General features: G+C 40.9%; 1 protein-coding gene across 3 annotated transcripts in view; it reads right to left on the bottom strand.

Annotated features, from left to right (window-relative positions):
• The window catches only part of LRBA (LPS responsive beige-like anchor protein), a 559,255-nt gene that overhangs the window by 457,787 nt on the left and 85,025 nt on the right, over positions 1–16,443 (bottom strand). For all 3 annotated transcript variants that reach the window (XM_073341330.1, XM_073341331.1, XM_073341329.1), the window contains exons 12-17: positions 16,003–16,111; positions 15,720–15,872; positions 12,091–12,259; positions 9,668–9,747; positions 7,986–8,048; positions 5,716–5,813 (exon numbers count right to left, since the gene is read on the bottom strand). In XM_073341330.1, the coding sequence (XP_073197431.1) occupies positions 5,716–5,813; positions 7,986–8,048; positions 9,668–9,747; positions 12,091–12,259; positions 15,720–15,872; positions 16,003–16,111 (672 nt within the window). The remainder of the gene's footprint in view (positions 1–5,715; positions 5,814–7,985; positions 8,049–9,667; positions 9,748–12,090; positions 12,260–15,719; positions 15,873–16,002; positions 16,112–16,443) is intronic.

Genomic DNA, 16,443 nt, shown 5'->3' on the forward strand with positions numbered 1-16,443 from the left:
AGAAGTATGGGCTGGATGAATGCACTATAAGGTGGGTAGAAAGTTGGCTAGATTGTCGGGCTCAACGGGCAGTGATCAGTGGCTCCATGTCTAGTTGGCAGCTGGTGTCAAGTGGAGTGCCCCAGGGGTCGGTCCTGGGGCCGGTTTTGTTCAATATCTTCATAAATGATCTGGAGGATGGTGTGGATTGCACTCTCAGCAAATTTGCGGATGATACTAAACTAGGAGGAGTGGTAGATACGCTGGAGGGGAGGGATAGGATACAGAGGGACCTAGACAAATTGGAGGATTGGGCCAAAAGAAATCTGATGAGGTTCAATAAGGATAAGTGCAGTGTCCTGCACTTAGGACGGAAGAACCCAATGCACCGCTACAGACTAGGGACCGAATGGCTAGGCAGCAGTTCTGCGGAAAAGGACCTAGGGGTGACAGTGAACGAGAAGCTGAATATGAAGCAGTGTGCCCTTGTTGCCAAGAAGGCCAATGGCATTTTGGGATGTATAAGTAGGGGCATAGCGAGCAGATCGAGGGACGTGATCGTTCCCCTCTATTCGACATTGGTGAGGCCTCATCTGGAGTACTGTGTCTAGTTTTGGGCCCCACACTACAAGAAAGATGTGGATAAATTGGAGAGAGTCCAGCGAAGGGCAACAAAAATTATTAGGAGTCTGGAACACATGACTTATGAGGAGAGGCTGAGGGAACTGGGATTGTTTAGTCTGCAGAAGAGAAGAATGAGGGGGGATTTGATAGCTGCTTTCAACTACCTGAGAGGTGGTTCCAGAGAGGATGGTTCTAGACTATTCTCAGTGGTAGAAGAGGACAGGACAAGGAGTAATGGTCTCAAGTTGCAGTGGGGGAGGTTTAGGTTGGATATTAGGAAAAACTTTTTCACTAGGAGGGTGGTGAAACACTGGAATGTGTTACCTAGAGAGGTGGTGGAATCTCCTTCCTTAGAAGTCTTTAAGCTCAGGCTTGACAAAGCCCTGGCTGGGATGATTTAATTGGGGATTGGTCCTGCTTTGAGCAGGGAGTTGGACTAGATGACCTCCTGAGGTCCCTTCCAACCCTGATATTCTATGATTCTATGACTGAGCTCCTGTTAAAAAGAAATACTGTGTAGCTGGATTCTTTTTATTTACCTTCTTATCTTTAAGACTTTAGGATTCACACAGGAAGAGAAGACACACACCCCTACCCCCCCTCCACCCACCACACACAGGAAGAGGGGACACACATGCCTAGCCCCCCCCCACACACACACACACAGGGAGAGGTGACACACATACACTCCCATACACCTCTCTCACACAGTGGGGTGACCAACTGACCCAACCCTTCCCTACCCGGTGCTCTCCACCCTCCATGCCTGGCTGGGCACCTGGGATGGACCACCTCTCCTGGTACCTGGTGCCGTAACTTCCCATGGCAACACATGGGGGGCACACAGGGTCACATGCCCCCCCTCCCCAGATTTCTGCCAGGGTTCACACCAGAATGTGGCCAGCAGCAGCCTTTCGGCACTATGTAGGAGGGAAGGGTTAGAAGCTGCTTCCAGACAGGGGGGGAGAAAGAGGAGGATGACTTGGCCCATGTCTTTGCAGAATTCATCCCCCACCTCTTCCCCCCTTTCCCCGCCCCACTAGAAGCATCTTGTCCCTTCCTGCCCGCACAACGTTGAAAGGCAGCTAACACCTCCAGGCTGCTGCTGGCCACCGACATAACCCAGCTGCCTCCTGTGTCCCAGCTACAGCATGGGCAGGAAGGGGTTAAGCCCTAAGGATAATTGTGCGCCGGGGCCTAGGCAACCTGACTGCAGGGCCTTCAGTAAACCTGGCCAGCAGGGGAAGGTGTCTAGGGGATGGAGCAGCCCTGCGCTCCCTGGGGGCAGGACCCAAGGTCAGGGAGGAGGTAAGAGGGTGCTAAGCCCCTGCCCCAGGAGCTGCTATGGAGCCTGCAGGTTTGGGGCATGAACAGGCTAGAAATTGCTTTCCCTCTCGCACCCCGACATTCCGGAGCTTAGCTGAGGGGCAGAGAGGCTTCCCCATGCCAGCACTGTGCAGGGCTTTGGCACACGCAGAGCTTAGCTCCTCCTGGCCAGTGCACCGGGCCAAAGGGTCTTGGGCTTTCCCAGGACACCGACCCAGCCAGAGGCAGTGCGGGGAAGGAAGGAGCCTGCCAACCAGGCTGTTGGTGAGCTGATTCTCTGAACAGTGCTGGGAGTGGGATGCGCCCTGCCAGGGGGCATATAAAAACCCAGCAGGACTGCAGCAGCGAAGGGGCAAAGTAGGGAGAGGACAGCGAGAGGGGGAGCACGTAAAGGGCCAATGGGCAGCAGAGGCGACACATAGCCGGCCGCTGCCTGGCGCCTGCCACCAGCTACCACAGCTCACAGCACCAGCCACAAATGGAATGGGGGCTGCGCTGACGGACCAGCAGGGGGAGCAGCCAGTCCCACATACTGCATCTTCACCCCGCCACGAGCCTTGCACATCCACCCCCATTGTTGGCCACTGGAATCTGCCCCTCACCGCTGGTGGGCAGGTGGCTGGCAAGCAGGGATCCAGCCAGACGAGCAGGGTTCACACCAGAATGTGGCCAGCAGCAGCCAGTCTTGGTGTGGGGGAAGAGGGGGGGGGGAGATGACAGAAAATATGGATAATTTGTCCATTTTTTAGAAAAAGTCGGGACACCACCTGCAGGAGGACTAAAATACGGGATTGTCCCTTTAAAAACGGGACGTCTGGTCACCATAACCTCACAATACCTGCTCAAGGAGGAAAAAGGCTGGTTAGCACTGAACAATCCGTTGTTGTTCGAATGTCACATAATTAAAAGTGACAACATGCAAATATACTGATGAGAAATCTATGTGCAGAGTTTCCAAGTATTACTCCAGAGCATATATCTATATTTGAACTTCTCACTCAAAAGTTTAACTGGAAAACAAGCAACACTCATGCTTCCATCTCAGCTAGCACTCAATCAATGCCCCAGTATGTTGCTAAAGGGCAATATGCTGCATCCTTCATATGAGATACAAATGGACACTGAGCACTTTGCTTATTCCTTTCTTAATTATTAAAAACATGTATAATTTTTAGGTCACACTGAGAAAGTAATATACCAAAAAAACCTATATGAAAATATATACCAAAGAAACAAATGCCAGAATTAGGAAATGCCAGAATTAAGGTTGCCCATGCAACCATGATCTTTAGATGGTCATTTACTATTTTTCCCTGCAGGACCTATACCTCACTCACTGCACAATAAGGATGGGGGCTCAGGAGACAGGTATACATTAATTATTTCTTTTTATCCTCATCATTAGGCATGCAGTTCCTGCCGCCTTCTCAGAAATGGCTGAAGAGATTTTTTTCCTAAATTTTTCCAAATAAAACAATTCAGCCTGAGGCAGACACCTGACATAAAAAAATGTAGCCCATATAATTAAAATTTAGCAATGTTATAAGCAACTGAAAGCAGTCTCATAGCAGAAAGTGCTGAGTATAGGCACTCTGCCAGCTGATAATGATTGGTCTGGTGGCCATGCCCTCTGGACACTACTATAGTACAATTAATAAATTAAATCTGTGTCCTGAGAGGATAAATTCGGTCCTCGATTGTACACTTAATATTTTACGATTGCTCCAATGTCATCATCACCATTGGGACGTACCTGCAACCCATTTGATTTTAGTTTGGTTGTCTATGGTATTCACTAGATCTCCTGAATTTGCATCAACCACACTTGGCTTCTGTCCAGATGAGATAAGCTCTTAAATTGTTTTTATGGATTATTTAATTCCTTAATGTTCTATGAAATTATATTCATTACGAGAATGCAGATGACAAAGTCCCACACAGTCCGTACAGTGAACTTTTTGGGCTGTTTGCCTCTTTTTATGAAAGTACATTTTTAGAACTTTAAGGAAAATTTCAAAAGATTCAAAAGCATTTCTACTAGTCTCAAAACAAATGAAAAGGACAATATTACTTAACATAATACCTGGCTGTGGATACTTTTAAGAACGGAACAAAGTAGACTGCCTTGTTTACACACCCCAACCCTCCCAATAAATTTATTCCATAACTTCAGCTGCCCCCAACACACCCAAACAAAAGAAAAAAGTCTCCCCTTCTCTTCAGTACCAGAATCAGCAGCAATTCAAATCCAAGCAACCTGGGTGAAGCAGCTGTGGAATGTAACCAGCTAGGCAGGTGGAATAGCAGCAGCAGAGAACAAAAGGTGGAAGAAGATAACACAGCCCAATTTTCTCTGTCCTTACAAGATGGCAGCTTACAAGATACCATCAGGGCTATCCAGTATAATGGAAAACATTAAACTTCCATATAAGTTATTTCTGAACTAATATATATGTTATTTTTGAATTTTAAGAAAAAGCACTCAAATCTATACAGCCTATGTGAGGGGAAAAAAATTATTTTAAACATGGAGAGAAAGTATCATTTAACTCATCTTTTTAAATTTTCTGATCAATTGCACTAGACATATAATCGGCCAGTTAAATGGCTGGAGACAGTACAGGAGCAAGGAATATAACAAATGAGACAGAAAAACAAAGATTTCTCACAGACGACTCACTATTCATACAGAGCTGCCCTATGCTACTTAATAAAAAGAAAATAGTTTATTGCCAGTTGTTAAGTAAAAACAAATACAATACGTGAGAGACCTGACATGGCATTCAAATACTTTATTATTTAGAGGTTTTATTAGTTTCCCAGAACATAACATTACCATACAAATGAAGTCTAAGCTGAACAAAACCGATAAAATAACTAGCACGGAGAAGAGGGTGGAAACAATTATGAACATGACTGCATGATTCTTGACATAGGGGAACTGGGAGAAAAAAGTAAAACCCAGGATTAATCAGTAGTTGCAACAAAATGTATGAATTGAGAATACACCTTTATATAACAAGTGGATTACTGCTGCAAGTACCCTCCTCGAAACAGTTCTTATATTTGGTTGTATGCTCACACTTTCCCCCGATATCCACACAGGATTCATTTTAAATTAGAAAAGTTCAGTTATCAGGCCTCCCAGTGAGAGCAACAAAATAAAATCAAAACTGTAATTTAATGCCATTTTCCTAACAACAATTCTTCTACTGGGCTTTACTAGAAATAGCTACTTTCCTCAACTACTACTATCCACTCACAATAGCATGAAACAGCATTTCTCAACATATTGAGCATGGCCTCTACAGGTAAACAGAAGTTGCCAACAATAGGTTACACACCATAGGGTGGGGGGGGGGGGGAAGGAGGGAAAATAAACAACTTTTCAGTGGTGAAAAAGCTAACAAGGATCAGAAGAAATCTGTCAGCTAGTTTAGCTGGAACTGGCCCATTACTAAATTCTCAGTGAATTGACGTAGAAAGGGAGGTTTCAGGCTAGATGTTAATGGATGATGATTAACATACAAGTATAGACTAACACAATAAACTGACTACTACTTGTCTGAGCACGACTGACAGCTTGGAGGCATTAACAATTCATCAGTAATAAAACCAGTGTCAACTCTGGCTAAGAGAACACCTGGACACAAAAATCACCCAAAAGAAGGCGTTTACAGCTGCAGTACCTGGACTGAAATGACTCAAGGTTGCGTGGGAAATCTAGTGAATAGCAATGCCATCAAAATATCCTTCTCTTTTGCCTACACATGAATTTTAACTTACCGTAATCCATTCCTCTGATCAAAAGCAGGAATCATAGAACTGGGATGCTCTGACATCAGAGCAACAAGCAACTGCAAGACATCCATTAGATTGTCATCCTGTTAAAAAATAAATCACAGAATTTGAATTTAAAAATTAAGTAGCTAAATTGCTAGATTAGAACATTACTCTAAATTTTAAAAGTCATTGCAAATAATTCAGTATGATCCAGGCCTTGTTTTTGGGCCAAGGAAGTTCTCTAGATAGCAGCTGTAAACTGTAGAGCAGGGTCAGGGAGTCAAATCAGAATCCACATAACTAGGGCCAGGCTCAAAGGAGCCAGGAGAGAGTACTAAGGAACAGGAAGGGTACAGGGAAATTAAAGGATCAAGAAAATTGAGAATGGATTAGGTAATAGAATTAGTTGATTTGTGCGTAGTGGTGGTAAAGTTGCATCATTTTGTATGTAGTGGGAAGTTTGTGCATATGTGACAGGGAATGGACTATGCAGCAATTCCTCCCATGCACATTTATGTACGTACACACACACACACACACTTCGCCCATTCAGTGAATTAAAACAGAACAAAACAAAGAAACAAAGCAAATTTTCCAAGGGGTGGAGGTTCATGAGATTTTTTTTTATTATTATTATTAAAGAAGTGGCCTACACTATGAAAAACTTTGAGAACTCATAGGCAATACTAAGAGTGGATAATTTAGGCTTATCACCTGTCTAGCAAAGTTTTTTTTAGCAGTTTGTCTGAGGCACATATATTTAACCACAGCTTATGAATTTGTTCTGAGTAAATTGCTTTTATTTAAAGGTGACCTACAAAGAAATAAAATGCAACTTTTGTGCCCATTTCTTATTCTTCATGATGTATAAAAAGCTACCTTCACACCTTTTTCAACAAAAATGTCCTGCTCATTTTATACATTAGACACTCGGGTCTTGTATATCCTAGAAGACTATGCCCTTCTAAGGTATAGCAACATTATGACCTCACAGATGTCATGGCTGATTAGCCTGATGAAGAGGGTAGGGCTATTTTCCCATGGCATGGTTAGAATATTTTGTTTTCTTTGTTTTGATTAACACCTATGTACCTAAACCACTTAAGAGACAAGATTGCTTCATTAAGCATTCAACAACCCTGGCTCTCAATTTACACCACACTGGCTCATCTGGTTAAAAAAAGAGGAAGAGTGGAAGGCTAACTTCTCCTTTCTATTTATAAAATTTGAATGAAGGCTCCGTGATTTGTTTCATTCTCAGGGTTTGTCTACATGGAGACTTCATGCATAGCAAGCCAGGACAGCAGACTAACTTGCCATGCAGTAATTGGCCATGTGGACTCTACCACCATGCACAGAAGTTCCATAACATGCTTTGACTACAGAACTTTTAGTGATTGGTAGTAGAGTCCACACGGTCAGCTACTGCATAGCAAACTAGCACGGTGTAGATTCACGTCCCGGCTTGCCATACATTAAATCTCCAGGTAGATAAATCCTTAGCTGCTACCTAGATTGTCATTTCTGCATAAAGGGAAAGGATTGGATTGCTTATTTCATGCTGCAGCCAAGCACACTCAGTCCAGTACCAGAGTAGAGACTAGAGGATAAATATAGGTGTAAACACAAAAGAAAAATAAATCTGTACTGCTTGAAGAGAAATTCAATTAATTCCTTATTTTACCCATTTCAAGCACCCTTAAAGAGATTAGTTCAGTTAGATTTATGGTCCCATTTTCCTTGTCTTTGATGTTACATCTGGCATAAAGTGCCTTTTCCTGGTGCTAAAATATGAAGATGCAGATATATCAATGGTAACCAACATTTTTTCCCAATTAAGTTTACAAGCTTCTCTTAGACTTCATTAACATTCTTATTTTTAATTTAGATTTTAAATGTATTGTTTTATTTAAGAAGCAGAATAAAAGCAGTGAAAAATAAAACCAAAAATACTTTGTATGTAGCATAAAATAAGGATTATTTTAAATCACTCTTGCCATCTGTTTTTCTGATTGATAGATCAGTTTGTTGAACAGCATAGGAAACTACTTTGACTTACTACCTTAATGAACTTCAATCTACTATTAAACATAGTGTTTAAATCACTACAGGATATTGGTAATTCAACACACTGCACTCTAGGTTTGGACTATATTTGTTATTTCTTACTGCAGAGCCACCTTGTGGCAAGAGAGGATATTTTTATTAGAAAGAATTGTGAAGAAATTTTGCTTGACTTACCAGGAATAGCAAAAAACAATACAAAAAGTTACCTCATGAATTGTGAGCAGATAATTGAGGATAGCCTGCAGTTCATCTTCTTTCACTCCATAATCCTCAAAAAATAAAATATAAGTTGTATCTAGCATCTTTCTTTCACGGTATAACAAAATCATTATTAAAGAGCTCTATACAAGAAAGTATCATATAAAGCAGAACAGCTACATCTTTATCTAAGGTGCCATGACAGCTTCTAAGGTAACAGGTTCTCTAGCCTAAAGGATTCACAACTGAAGGATCTAAGCTACAAAAGTTGCCACCAAAAGTGGAAAGTAACATACAAAAATAGGGTAAGAGGCGACAATAGATGTATATGAAACAATAAGTGATACAGAGAAGGAGAACAGAGTTTCTTATTATTCTCCCTCATAATAGGAGAGCAAACGGACATCAAATTTAAAGTAGTAAATACTTCTTTGTACAATGCAAAATTAACCTGCAGAACTCACTTCCACAAGATATTGAGGCAAAGAGCTTAGTAAGATCCAAAAACAATATTAGACATTTATTATAGGCATCTCTACTAGATCTGCCTGAGGCCTCATTTGTTTGTTCTTGTTTTTTAAGTTTCAGCAAAAATTGTTCACTTGTTTCCAGGAAAAATAAGTTGTTTTGACCATGCTAAAACAGAAGTCTTACAACCATTTAATTTTGACACACTTGTACCTTAATGTTTTGGACCAGAGTCTAGACATTTGGCAGGGGGTTACCCTGGCATCAGTACTTTTTTTTTTGACCATGCAAAAATCCACCCAAATTTGGCCTACTTATAAACTACTGGCGGAAAAAAAGCAGTTTTCAAATGCTCAGTAAACGCTCTTTAGAATTTGGTGGCTGAACCACCCAGAGGTTTCATCTGCTACTAGCATGCTCCAGCCAAGGGGCTGAGCAGGACTTTCGCTGCAGTTGGTCCTCCCCACTCCAAAGGACCAGAATTGAGAGCAGGGAGTCTGTCTCCTTGGCTCTCAGTACTTCTCCTCTGGTACCTAAGGAGCATGGAGGAGAAAGAAGAAGTATGATTAAAATGTAGAGAGGTGACCAGCATGGTGGAAAGAAAAGAGAAACAAACAGAGAACCTCTGGCTCGGGGAGAACATAGCACAGGAACACAAGCAGAAGGATTTATAACCACTAGAGAATGTACCCCTCCAGAACTTAGAACTGAATCTCAACAGCCCTCTATTATCTGGCAAATAGTTGAGAAGCCGACAGACAAACTGTGTTTGTTATCCTCTAGTGGCTTGTCTGCATAAAGGATAACAACCTACTACAGCTAGTTATTCTGTCCACGCTAATGCTTCTTCTGAAACATCTGGTTCTGTCACTATTAGATTTAGGAGATTGAATCTCATCAAATAGAGAGTTCTTATGTTTCCCTTGGTGGAAGGCACTTCATAAATTAACTGCGTACCAAACAGCTCTACTTTTGACAAGAAACAGTTTAAACAAACATTTATCAATTCATGCTACTTACATTAGCAGGCCAAATGGGAGGATCATTCTCAGTGTTGTTTCAAGTACCTTATTTGCTTACAAAAATCACCAAAATTCCAACATACTTTAAAGACTGCTCAAGTGATATACTGCATTAGCACACACCAGAGATGGAGTCAATGTTACACATTTCATGGGAAAGGAAGTACGGACAATAAAATCTCCATTTATAGTTGCCTTACCTTCATCACTAGCTGTTTAATGAACATCAGTAAGAATGCTCGCAGAGATAAAATCTCCTTCTGATTAGGGCGTGGTCCATCTTTAAAAACATACAAAAAGATGGATATATTATACTATCTACTGAATGTGAAATACTGATGGTTATCTTGTTACTAAAGCATAAAAGTTTTGAAAAAATGTCAGACATTTGATATTTTTATATACCAGAGCACGATTTCAGATGCATTGATTTTCTTTGCTTCTCACAGGAAACATATTACTACATGTTGTTTTAACATTTAATAGTGTAGTGAACTGACCACTAATTAAGGCTACAAGATAAGGCTATGTCAAAGTTTTATAAAACCTTATATTAAAAATTCTTTTAATGATTTTTCATTTAAATTAAAACTTTTGCAGTGTCTAAATCAAGCACTGAAATATCATGGATGGGGCCAAAAGAATGAGTTTAAGTTGATACGATAACTTTAAATTAGTATTTCCCGACTTTGATATTCAGTATTTTTGTGTATGTTTGTTTTTTAAATAAAATTTCTACTTCAGCTCTTAAATATTTTCAGGGGATGATTACACTATAGTTTTAATCAATATAAAATGGCTTCTTCTGCTTGGGCCGCTACTAGCATATTATAGATAAATACACGATGTTGTGAGGTATCCCTACACCTCTTGTATACAAACATCATCTTGCAAGTTAGAGAAACCCAATTTAGAGATCAAAGACTCTCAGAGAAGACTCTCTCCTTTCCCTCCCCAAATAATCTGTCGCTGAAATATTTTAAAAATCCAAATATCATAGCTCTTTTGCTCCTCCCCAGGATATTCATTGTATTAGCTATGACCAGGGAGGGGTAAATACAACCCCAATTTTAACAAAAGAATATACAAATTCAAACAGCTCTATGAGGCCTTGTGTTGCACCAGTTTAACTACAGATGTGGTTTTAAACCAGTTTAGTTAAACTGGTGCAAGTTTGCATAGATGCACTTTGGTTGGGTTTAAGAGTGCTTTGTTTCAGTTTAGCCCAAATCAAAAATAAGCCATTCAACTGAAATAAGAGTATTCCACACAAACTTGCACCAGTTTCACTAAATCGGTAAAGAAACATACCTTTAGGTAAACCAGTTCAATTTTATGGGTAGACAAGTTCTTACTAACAAAAAATCTTCATTCCTTCCAGGGTTCAACACACTACAAAGCAAATGTAATTTCCCTTTCACAAAGTTTGTTAGTGAATTTCCCTTGTTTGAGAAGGTGGTGGTGGTGGTAGTGAGAGGAACAGAATTAAGCAGCCCCTGAAGGAGGACTGGCATGAGAGAACTTCCTGGGTATACCTACATGGCCTTCAGCAACCAGATCTCTCCGATCCTCATTCCCACCGTAGGCTGATAACAAGGTAGCCAAGAAACTATGAGGAGCACAACTACCAGCTGGAGGCAACATCATAGGGAGTACAGTACAACCCTTACTCCAAGAAAGGGTGATAGGAACTCCCAGAGCCCCTTCTTCCAGTTGGGAACAAAAGGCTGGAGAAAAGTGTGGGGCTCCCCTTGCCCATCAGGAGTTGAAAGGGGAGCTCTAGAAATCCTTCCTCCTTTCTCAAAAGCTTCAGGATGGCTTGCAAAGGCAGGAGTTGCCACATTAATCTGCATGTGGTGGTCTCAACTCAATGGGTTGGACTCCATGGAGATTAATACAGCCCAAAACACCTCTGAGAGGAGTTAATTTCATAATTCATCTCAATGGGAAGTTCTCTTCCCTCTCCCAATCTCAGTGATGCGTTTTCATTCTGCCAGCCCCACTTTTCAGTAGTGGGTGCCAGTATTAAGCATCAAGTCTCTATGTTCTGAGCTCCTTTGGTCTTAGTGTTGCGTGTCAGTGGCATGCACTGAATGCCTATTTTCAGCACCTCATCCTATCTCAGCACTGTGCATCTGTAGCATGCTCATTCTCATTTCCCATCAATCACTGAGATCTATGTCTATCACATGGGCTCATCATGCCTGTTCTCAGCTCCCCCATTCTCATCACTGTGTCTTATTAGGTTCTTGAAGCTTCAAGAGACCCAATACCTGAATGAGCTCTATAAATAGGTTATGTCTTTGAGTATGTGAAATGCTGATAAGAAGCCTAGCTCTGCACTTTTAACATCGTCCCCAGTATGATATATTTTAATAATGTACATAGATCCTGGGGGCTGGGGGAACATATTTATTCTCTTCAGGGTCTGGGGTGGTGGGGTCAAAAAAGACAGCACCCTATGGACAAAGCTGCTTGTTAGAACTGGTGTGCTGAATCCTTCCACCAAATGAAACACTGCCTGGGATCCCATCCATTCTACACACCACACAAAACAGTGCACTTCAAGTGAAGAGGTTCAGAATACTCATGTGTTGATGAAGGGTGAAGAATGTATACATACCTACACCTTTTGGAGTAATACCACTGCGATCTTGAGGGTTCACGGCCCAGTAGTAATATTTTAAGGAATGCATTACCAGAAGAACTGTCCCAACTCGCCGAACTGCATTGTATATGTTAACAGTGCCAATGAACTCAGTAGACAGGTAAGTGTACAGAATCAACTGAACCTACAACATCCAGTTAAGAACAAATTGAAAATGTCAGCTACGATTTCACACACACAACAGGGAGGTAAGTCAAAATGGTAGTAAATTAGGCAATTCCATTCTTAATTTTATCCAATTTTTAAAAATTCTAATGTAAAAAAGAGCAGAGTAAATGAAGATAATCACTAGGGTAGCCTCGCCAAATAGTTACTAAACTTTTTTGATTTTACCACAAGCCTCATGATATTTGGTAAAAAGAAAAGGAGTACTTGTGGCACCTTAGAAACTAACAAATTTATTTGAGCATAAGCTTTCGTGAGCTACAGCTCACTTCATCAGACGCATTCAATGTCAAATGTTACAAGATACACATAAATGTTATTTTTTAGGTATATGGGGACATGGTAGTTTAGGGGCTTGGGAACCATGTTTGGAGATGGGATATGTGAGTGGGGAGCATAGGATAGGGATCTAGCATTCATGTGCATGGGGCTACAGATTAATCCTAGGGGAAGTGCGATGAAGTGAGCTGTAGCTCACGAAAGCTTATGCTCAAATAAATTTGTTAGTCTCTAAGGCGCCACAAGTACTCCTTTTCTTTTTGCGAATACAGACTAACACGGCTGCTACTCTGAAACATGATATTTGGTATAATTCTAAATGTCCAAGCTTCTGGAGTCATGTGAATATGAGAGAATCTCATTTTAAAACACCACATTTTGGCCTTTGCTTGTGAAAATTAGTCTGAATGTGTGAATCCCCCATTTTTTTTTTCCATCTCATCATTTCTGGGGGGCTTTTTTTTTAAAAAATGCTTGGGAGTGGCTATATTGATAGCTACATCTAACTGCCAGAATAAAAATTCTATGTCACTGTCCTTCTCTGGAGCACAAGGAAAGGGCAATAAAAAAGATTCCTGGTGCTACTGTTCCCTAAGGGAAAAGTTCCTTTTTTGTGAAGTATCTATGTAAAATAGTGCTATAGACATTAGTGCATGTCTAAATCATACAAGGGACAATGACATTTTTAATGTTTTATTGCAGTGACATTTTAACAATTCCCGTTTCAGATAGAGCACCCAAAACATAACATGGTCTAATTTTTTGATTTTTAGAAGAGTCTTTAAAAATGGGTAAGGGTCCAAGCAGCTCACTTTCCAAAACACAGCCTCTGACACATTGTACAGAGTCAAAACTCACCCCCTTAGTGAAGTTTATCTCTATTTACAAAAAAACAGTAACAAATTCCAGCCCAAGATTTTTTCTATAGTTTCCTATAGTAGCTGTTCCTCTATTTTCTTCGTAAGGGAAGATCAGTCCACACCAATCTCGGACACTGTTACTGTGCACTAAAAATGCCTGTATCTGCTTTAGCTTGATAGCTTAGTACGCTTTAAAGTGTACTAAGCTAAGGTGCTCAAGTGCACTTGCAGTGTGCAGTAAGTGTCCACACAGGGAGTTAGTCCATGTGCTGTAAACTCACACCCTATCTTGTATTAACTTCCTTGTAGACAAGCCCTTACTCTGTCTATATGGCCACTCCGACTCCCTTATATCCAGGATAGGGTTAATGAACACCATGTGTTCCAACAGAAGTTATCAGGAATCAATCAGCAGCTCTGCAAGTTCCAACATGATCAAAACAAGGTGAAGCAACAGCAGAAACCTGTCACCCTCTTGGAAAGTGTTTACTTGTTCTCCTGTTTATGTTTGGCTAGAAAAAACTCACATACAGGGTGAACACTGAAAATGACAATACACAAAGAGCTGTCAAATGCATAAATCAAACTAAACAGGAAGAAAAACATTCTCTCTACTAGCTTTTCAGTTATAGTTATCTTAAGTGTTATTAGAGTTCCTAGAAGTGGGATTTTCAAGTGGAAAGTATGCCCTTAATATGAAACAGTTTGTAAAGTTCATATAAACAGTTCATTATAAAGTTACGATCTTATAGATTTGTATTGCTTATTTCCCCTTCTGCAAACATAAAAGATGCTGCCAATGCTTTTATAAAGGCTTAATTTAACTGTACCCATATAACATCATTCATTTATGATGTTTCAAAACTTATTTGTATCTAATTTTGGCTCAGCTTATGGAATTCACCACAGAATGTCAACGTTTATAGCCTTCTGATGATGGAGCTTTTAAGTGAATTTCATGCTCTTGAAATAAGTCAGTTTAAAAGCCATGAAAAAAAAATTTCCCTATGTAGCTACAAAACAGGTAGGGCACTGCCTGCAGCATCTTTAAACAACCCTATATTTCCATACTTCTCCTTGAGTGCTAAATTACTTGTCTTTTGTTCTATTGAGAGTTAAAAATAATCTTTGCCAGTGTTCTGGCTTCAATTCTGGCGCACTGTTATACCTGTATGGATTGGAAATTAGTATAGGACCACAGGCAAATATTTTTATGCCTTAATATACTTTATGTACATAGTAATTCTATAGTATCACTGAGATGATATATGTTTGGTTTACAGTATACTTAAATCTGGAATCATTTGGCACCGATCCACTAAACTCCGTATTCACACCGTAGCAGAAGTGTAAGTGGAACTGAAGTTGGACTATACTATTTTAAAGGGCTGCTTTGTCGATAGAATGCAAATAGTCTCATGCTACTGATCCAGATCTTCAATTAGAACATTAACTATTCAGGCAGGGACTGTGTCAGCCTATGTACATACAGCATTTAGAACAATGGGATCCTGATTGAAACCTTTCTCTTCAGGGTGTCTGGGCTTATTCTCTAAGGGCAGGTCTTCACTACCCGCCAGATCAGCAGGTAGTGATTGATCTATCGGGGATCGATTTATCAAATCTCCTCTAAACGCGATCAATTGATTCCTGAACGCGCTCCCCGTCGACTCCAGCTCACGAGAGGCGGAAGGGGAGTCAACGGGGGAGCGGCAGCAATCAACTCGCTGCCATCCTCACAGCCAAGTAACTCAACCTAAGATATGCTGACTTCAGCTACGCTATTCATGTAGCTGAAGTTGTGAAAATTAGGTCAACCCCACCCCCCCAAGATAGAGAGACAAGCTTGGCTATTCAGGAGGGCCTTGGATCGAGAGAAGGCAGTTGGGGTGGTTCAGGCACCTCATAAGGATGACCCCAGGACACTTCCGTTAGAACTTTACCAGGCACATCCCACTGGGCAGAGGGCCCAAGGCTGACCCAGGATACACTGGAGGAATTACAGCTTTGGGCTGGCCTGGGAATGCTGAGGAATCCCACAGGAGGTGCTGGAACCTGTAGCAGAGGAAAAGGAAGTCTGGTCCTCCCTACTTTCCATGTTGCCACCTCAATGCTCACCAGGAAAAGAAGCATAAAAGAAAAAGAAGGAGGGATCCTGACTGGGCCTTTGGATGCCACTTCATTAAGAACAAACAGTATCATCATCATCATCATCACCACCACCACCTAGTGTTTTCTAACCTGAACTGATATGTGATTAACAAAACCAAAATATTTTACCTTCGCTGGTGTATGAATCCATATTGCAGGGTTAAGGAGAATGTGATCACACAGCTGTTTAAGCAACGGAATCCCATTGTGCAAATTACTCAGATATTTAGCAAAGGCAAGACATAGTTCTAGCACAACTCTGGTAACATGAACTTTGGAAGACTGTTTAAAAAAAAAAAAGGTTTCTTCAGACTCGTTTACAGAACTGTTTTTAAACTTTGACAATACAGAAAAATATTAGCAAAAAAAATTCTGATAAGCTAACCATAGATCAGTAGTGATTTTGTTTTACCTTTTCAAGAGTATGTCCCATCACAAGGAAGCCCTTACAGGAAAGCATCTGCTCTTGCATAGCAATGGAGTTCTTCAGCAACTCCATGATGAAAGCCAGCAAAGTAGAACTGAAAAATACAGTGTATTGAAATCATTCAGTTTCTTAAAGAAATATCAGCTGTTTCAGAGAGTCATAGAAATGAGGTATTCAGTTCCCTCACAGGAATATGTTCCCAGCTAAGCTCTTTCATCTTCCAGTATATAAGTACATTTAACACAACACTTAAATGGCTAAATTAAGATTAAGATTAGAATTTGAAAACATTTAAGACTGCAAAGTTACAAAAAGAACAGAAGTCCTTGTGGCACCTTAGAGACTAACAAACTTATTTGAGCATAAGCTTTCATGGGCTACAGCCCACTTCATCAGGTGCACAGAATGGAACCGATGAAGTGGGCT

This window comes from Lepidochelys kempii, chromosome 4 (assembly GCF_965140265.1).
Source record: "Lepidochelys kempii isolate rLepKem1 chromosome 4, rLepKem1.hap2, whole genome shotgun sequence".
Taxonomy (NCBI): domain Eukaryota; kingdom Metazoa; phylum Chordata; order Testudines; family Cheloniidae; genus Lepidochelys; species Lepidochelys kempii.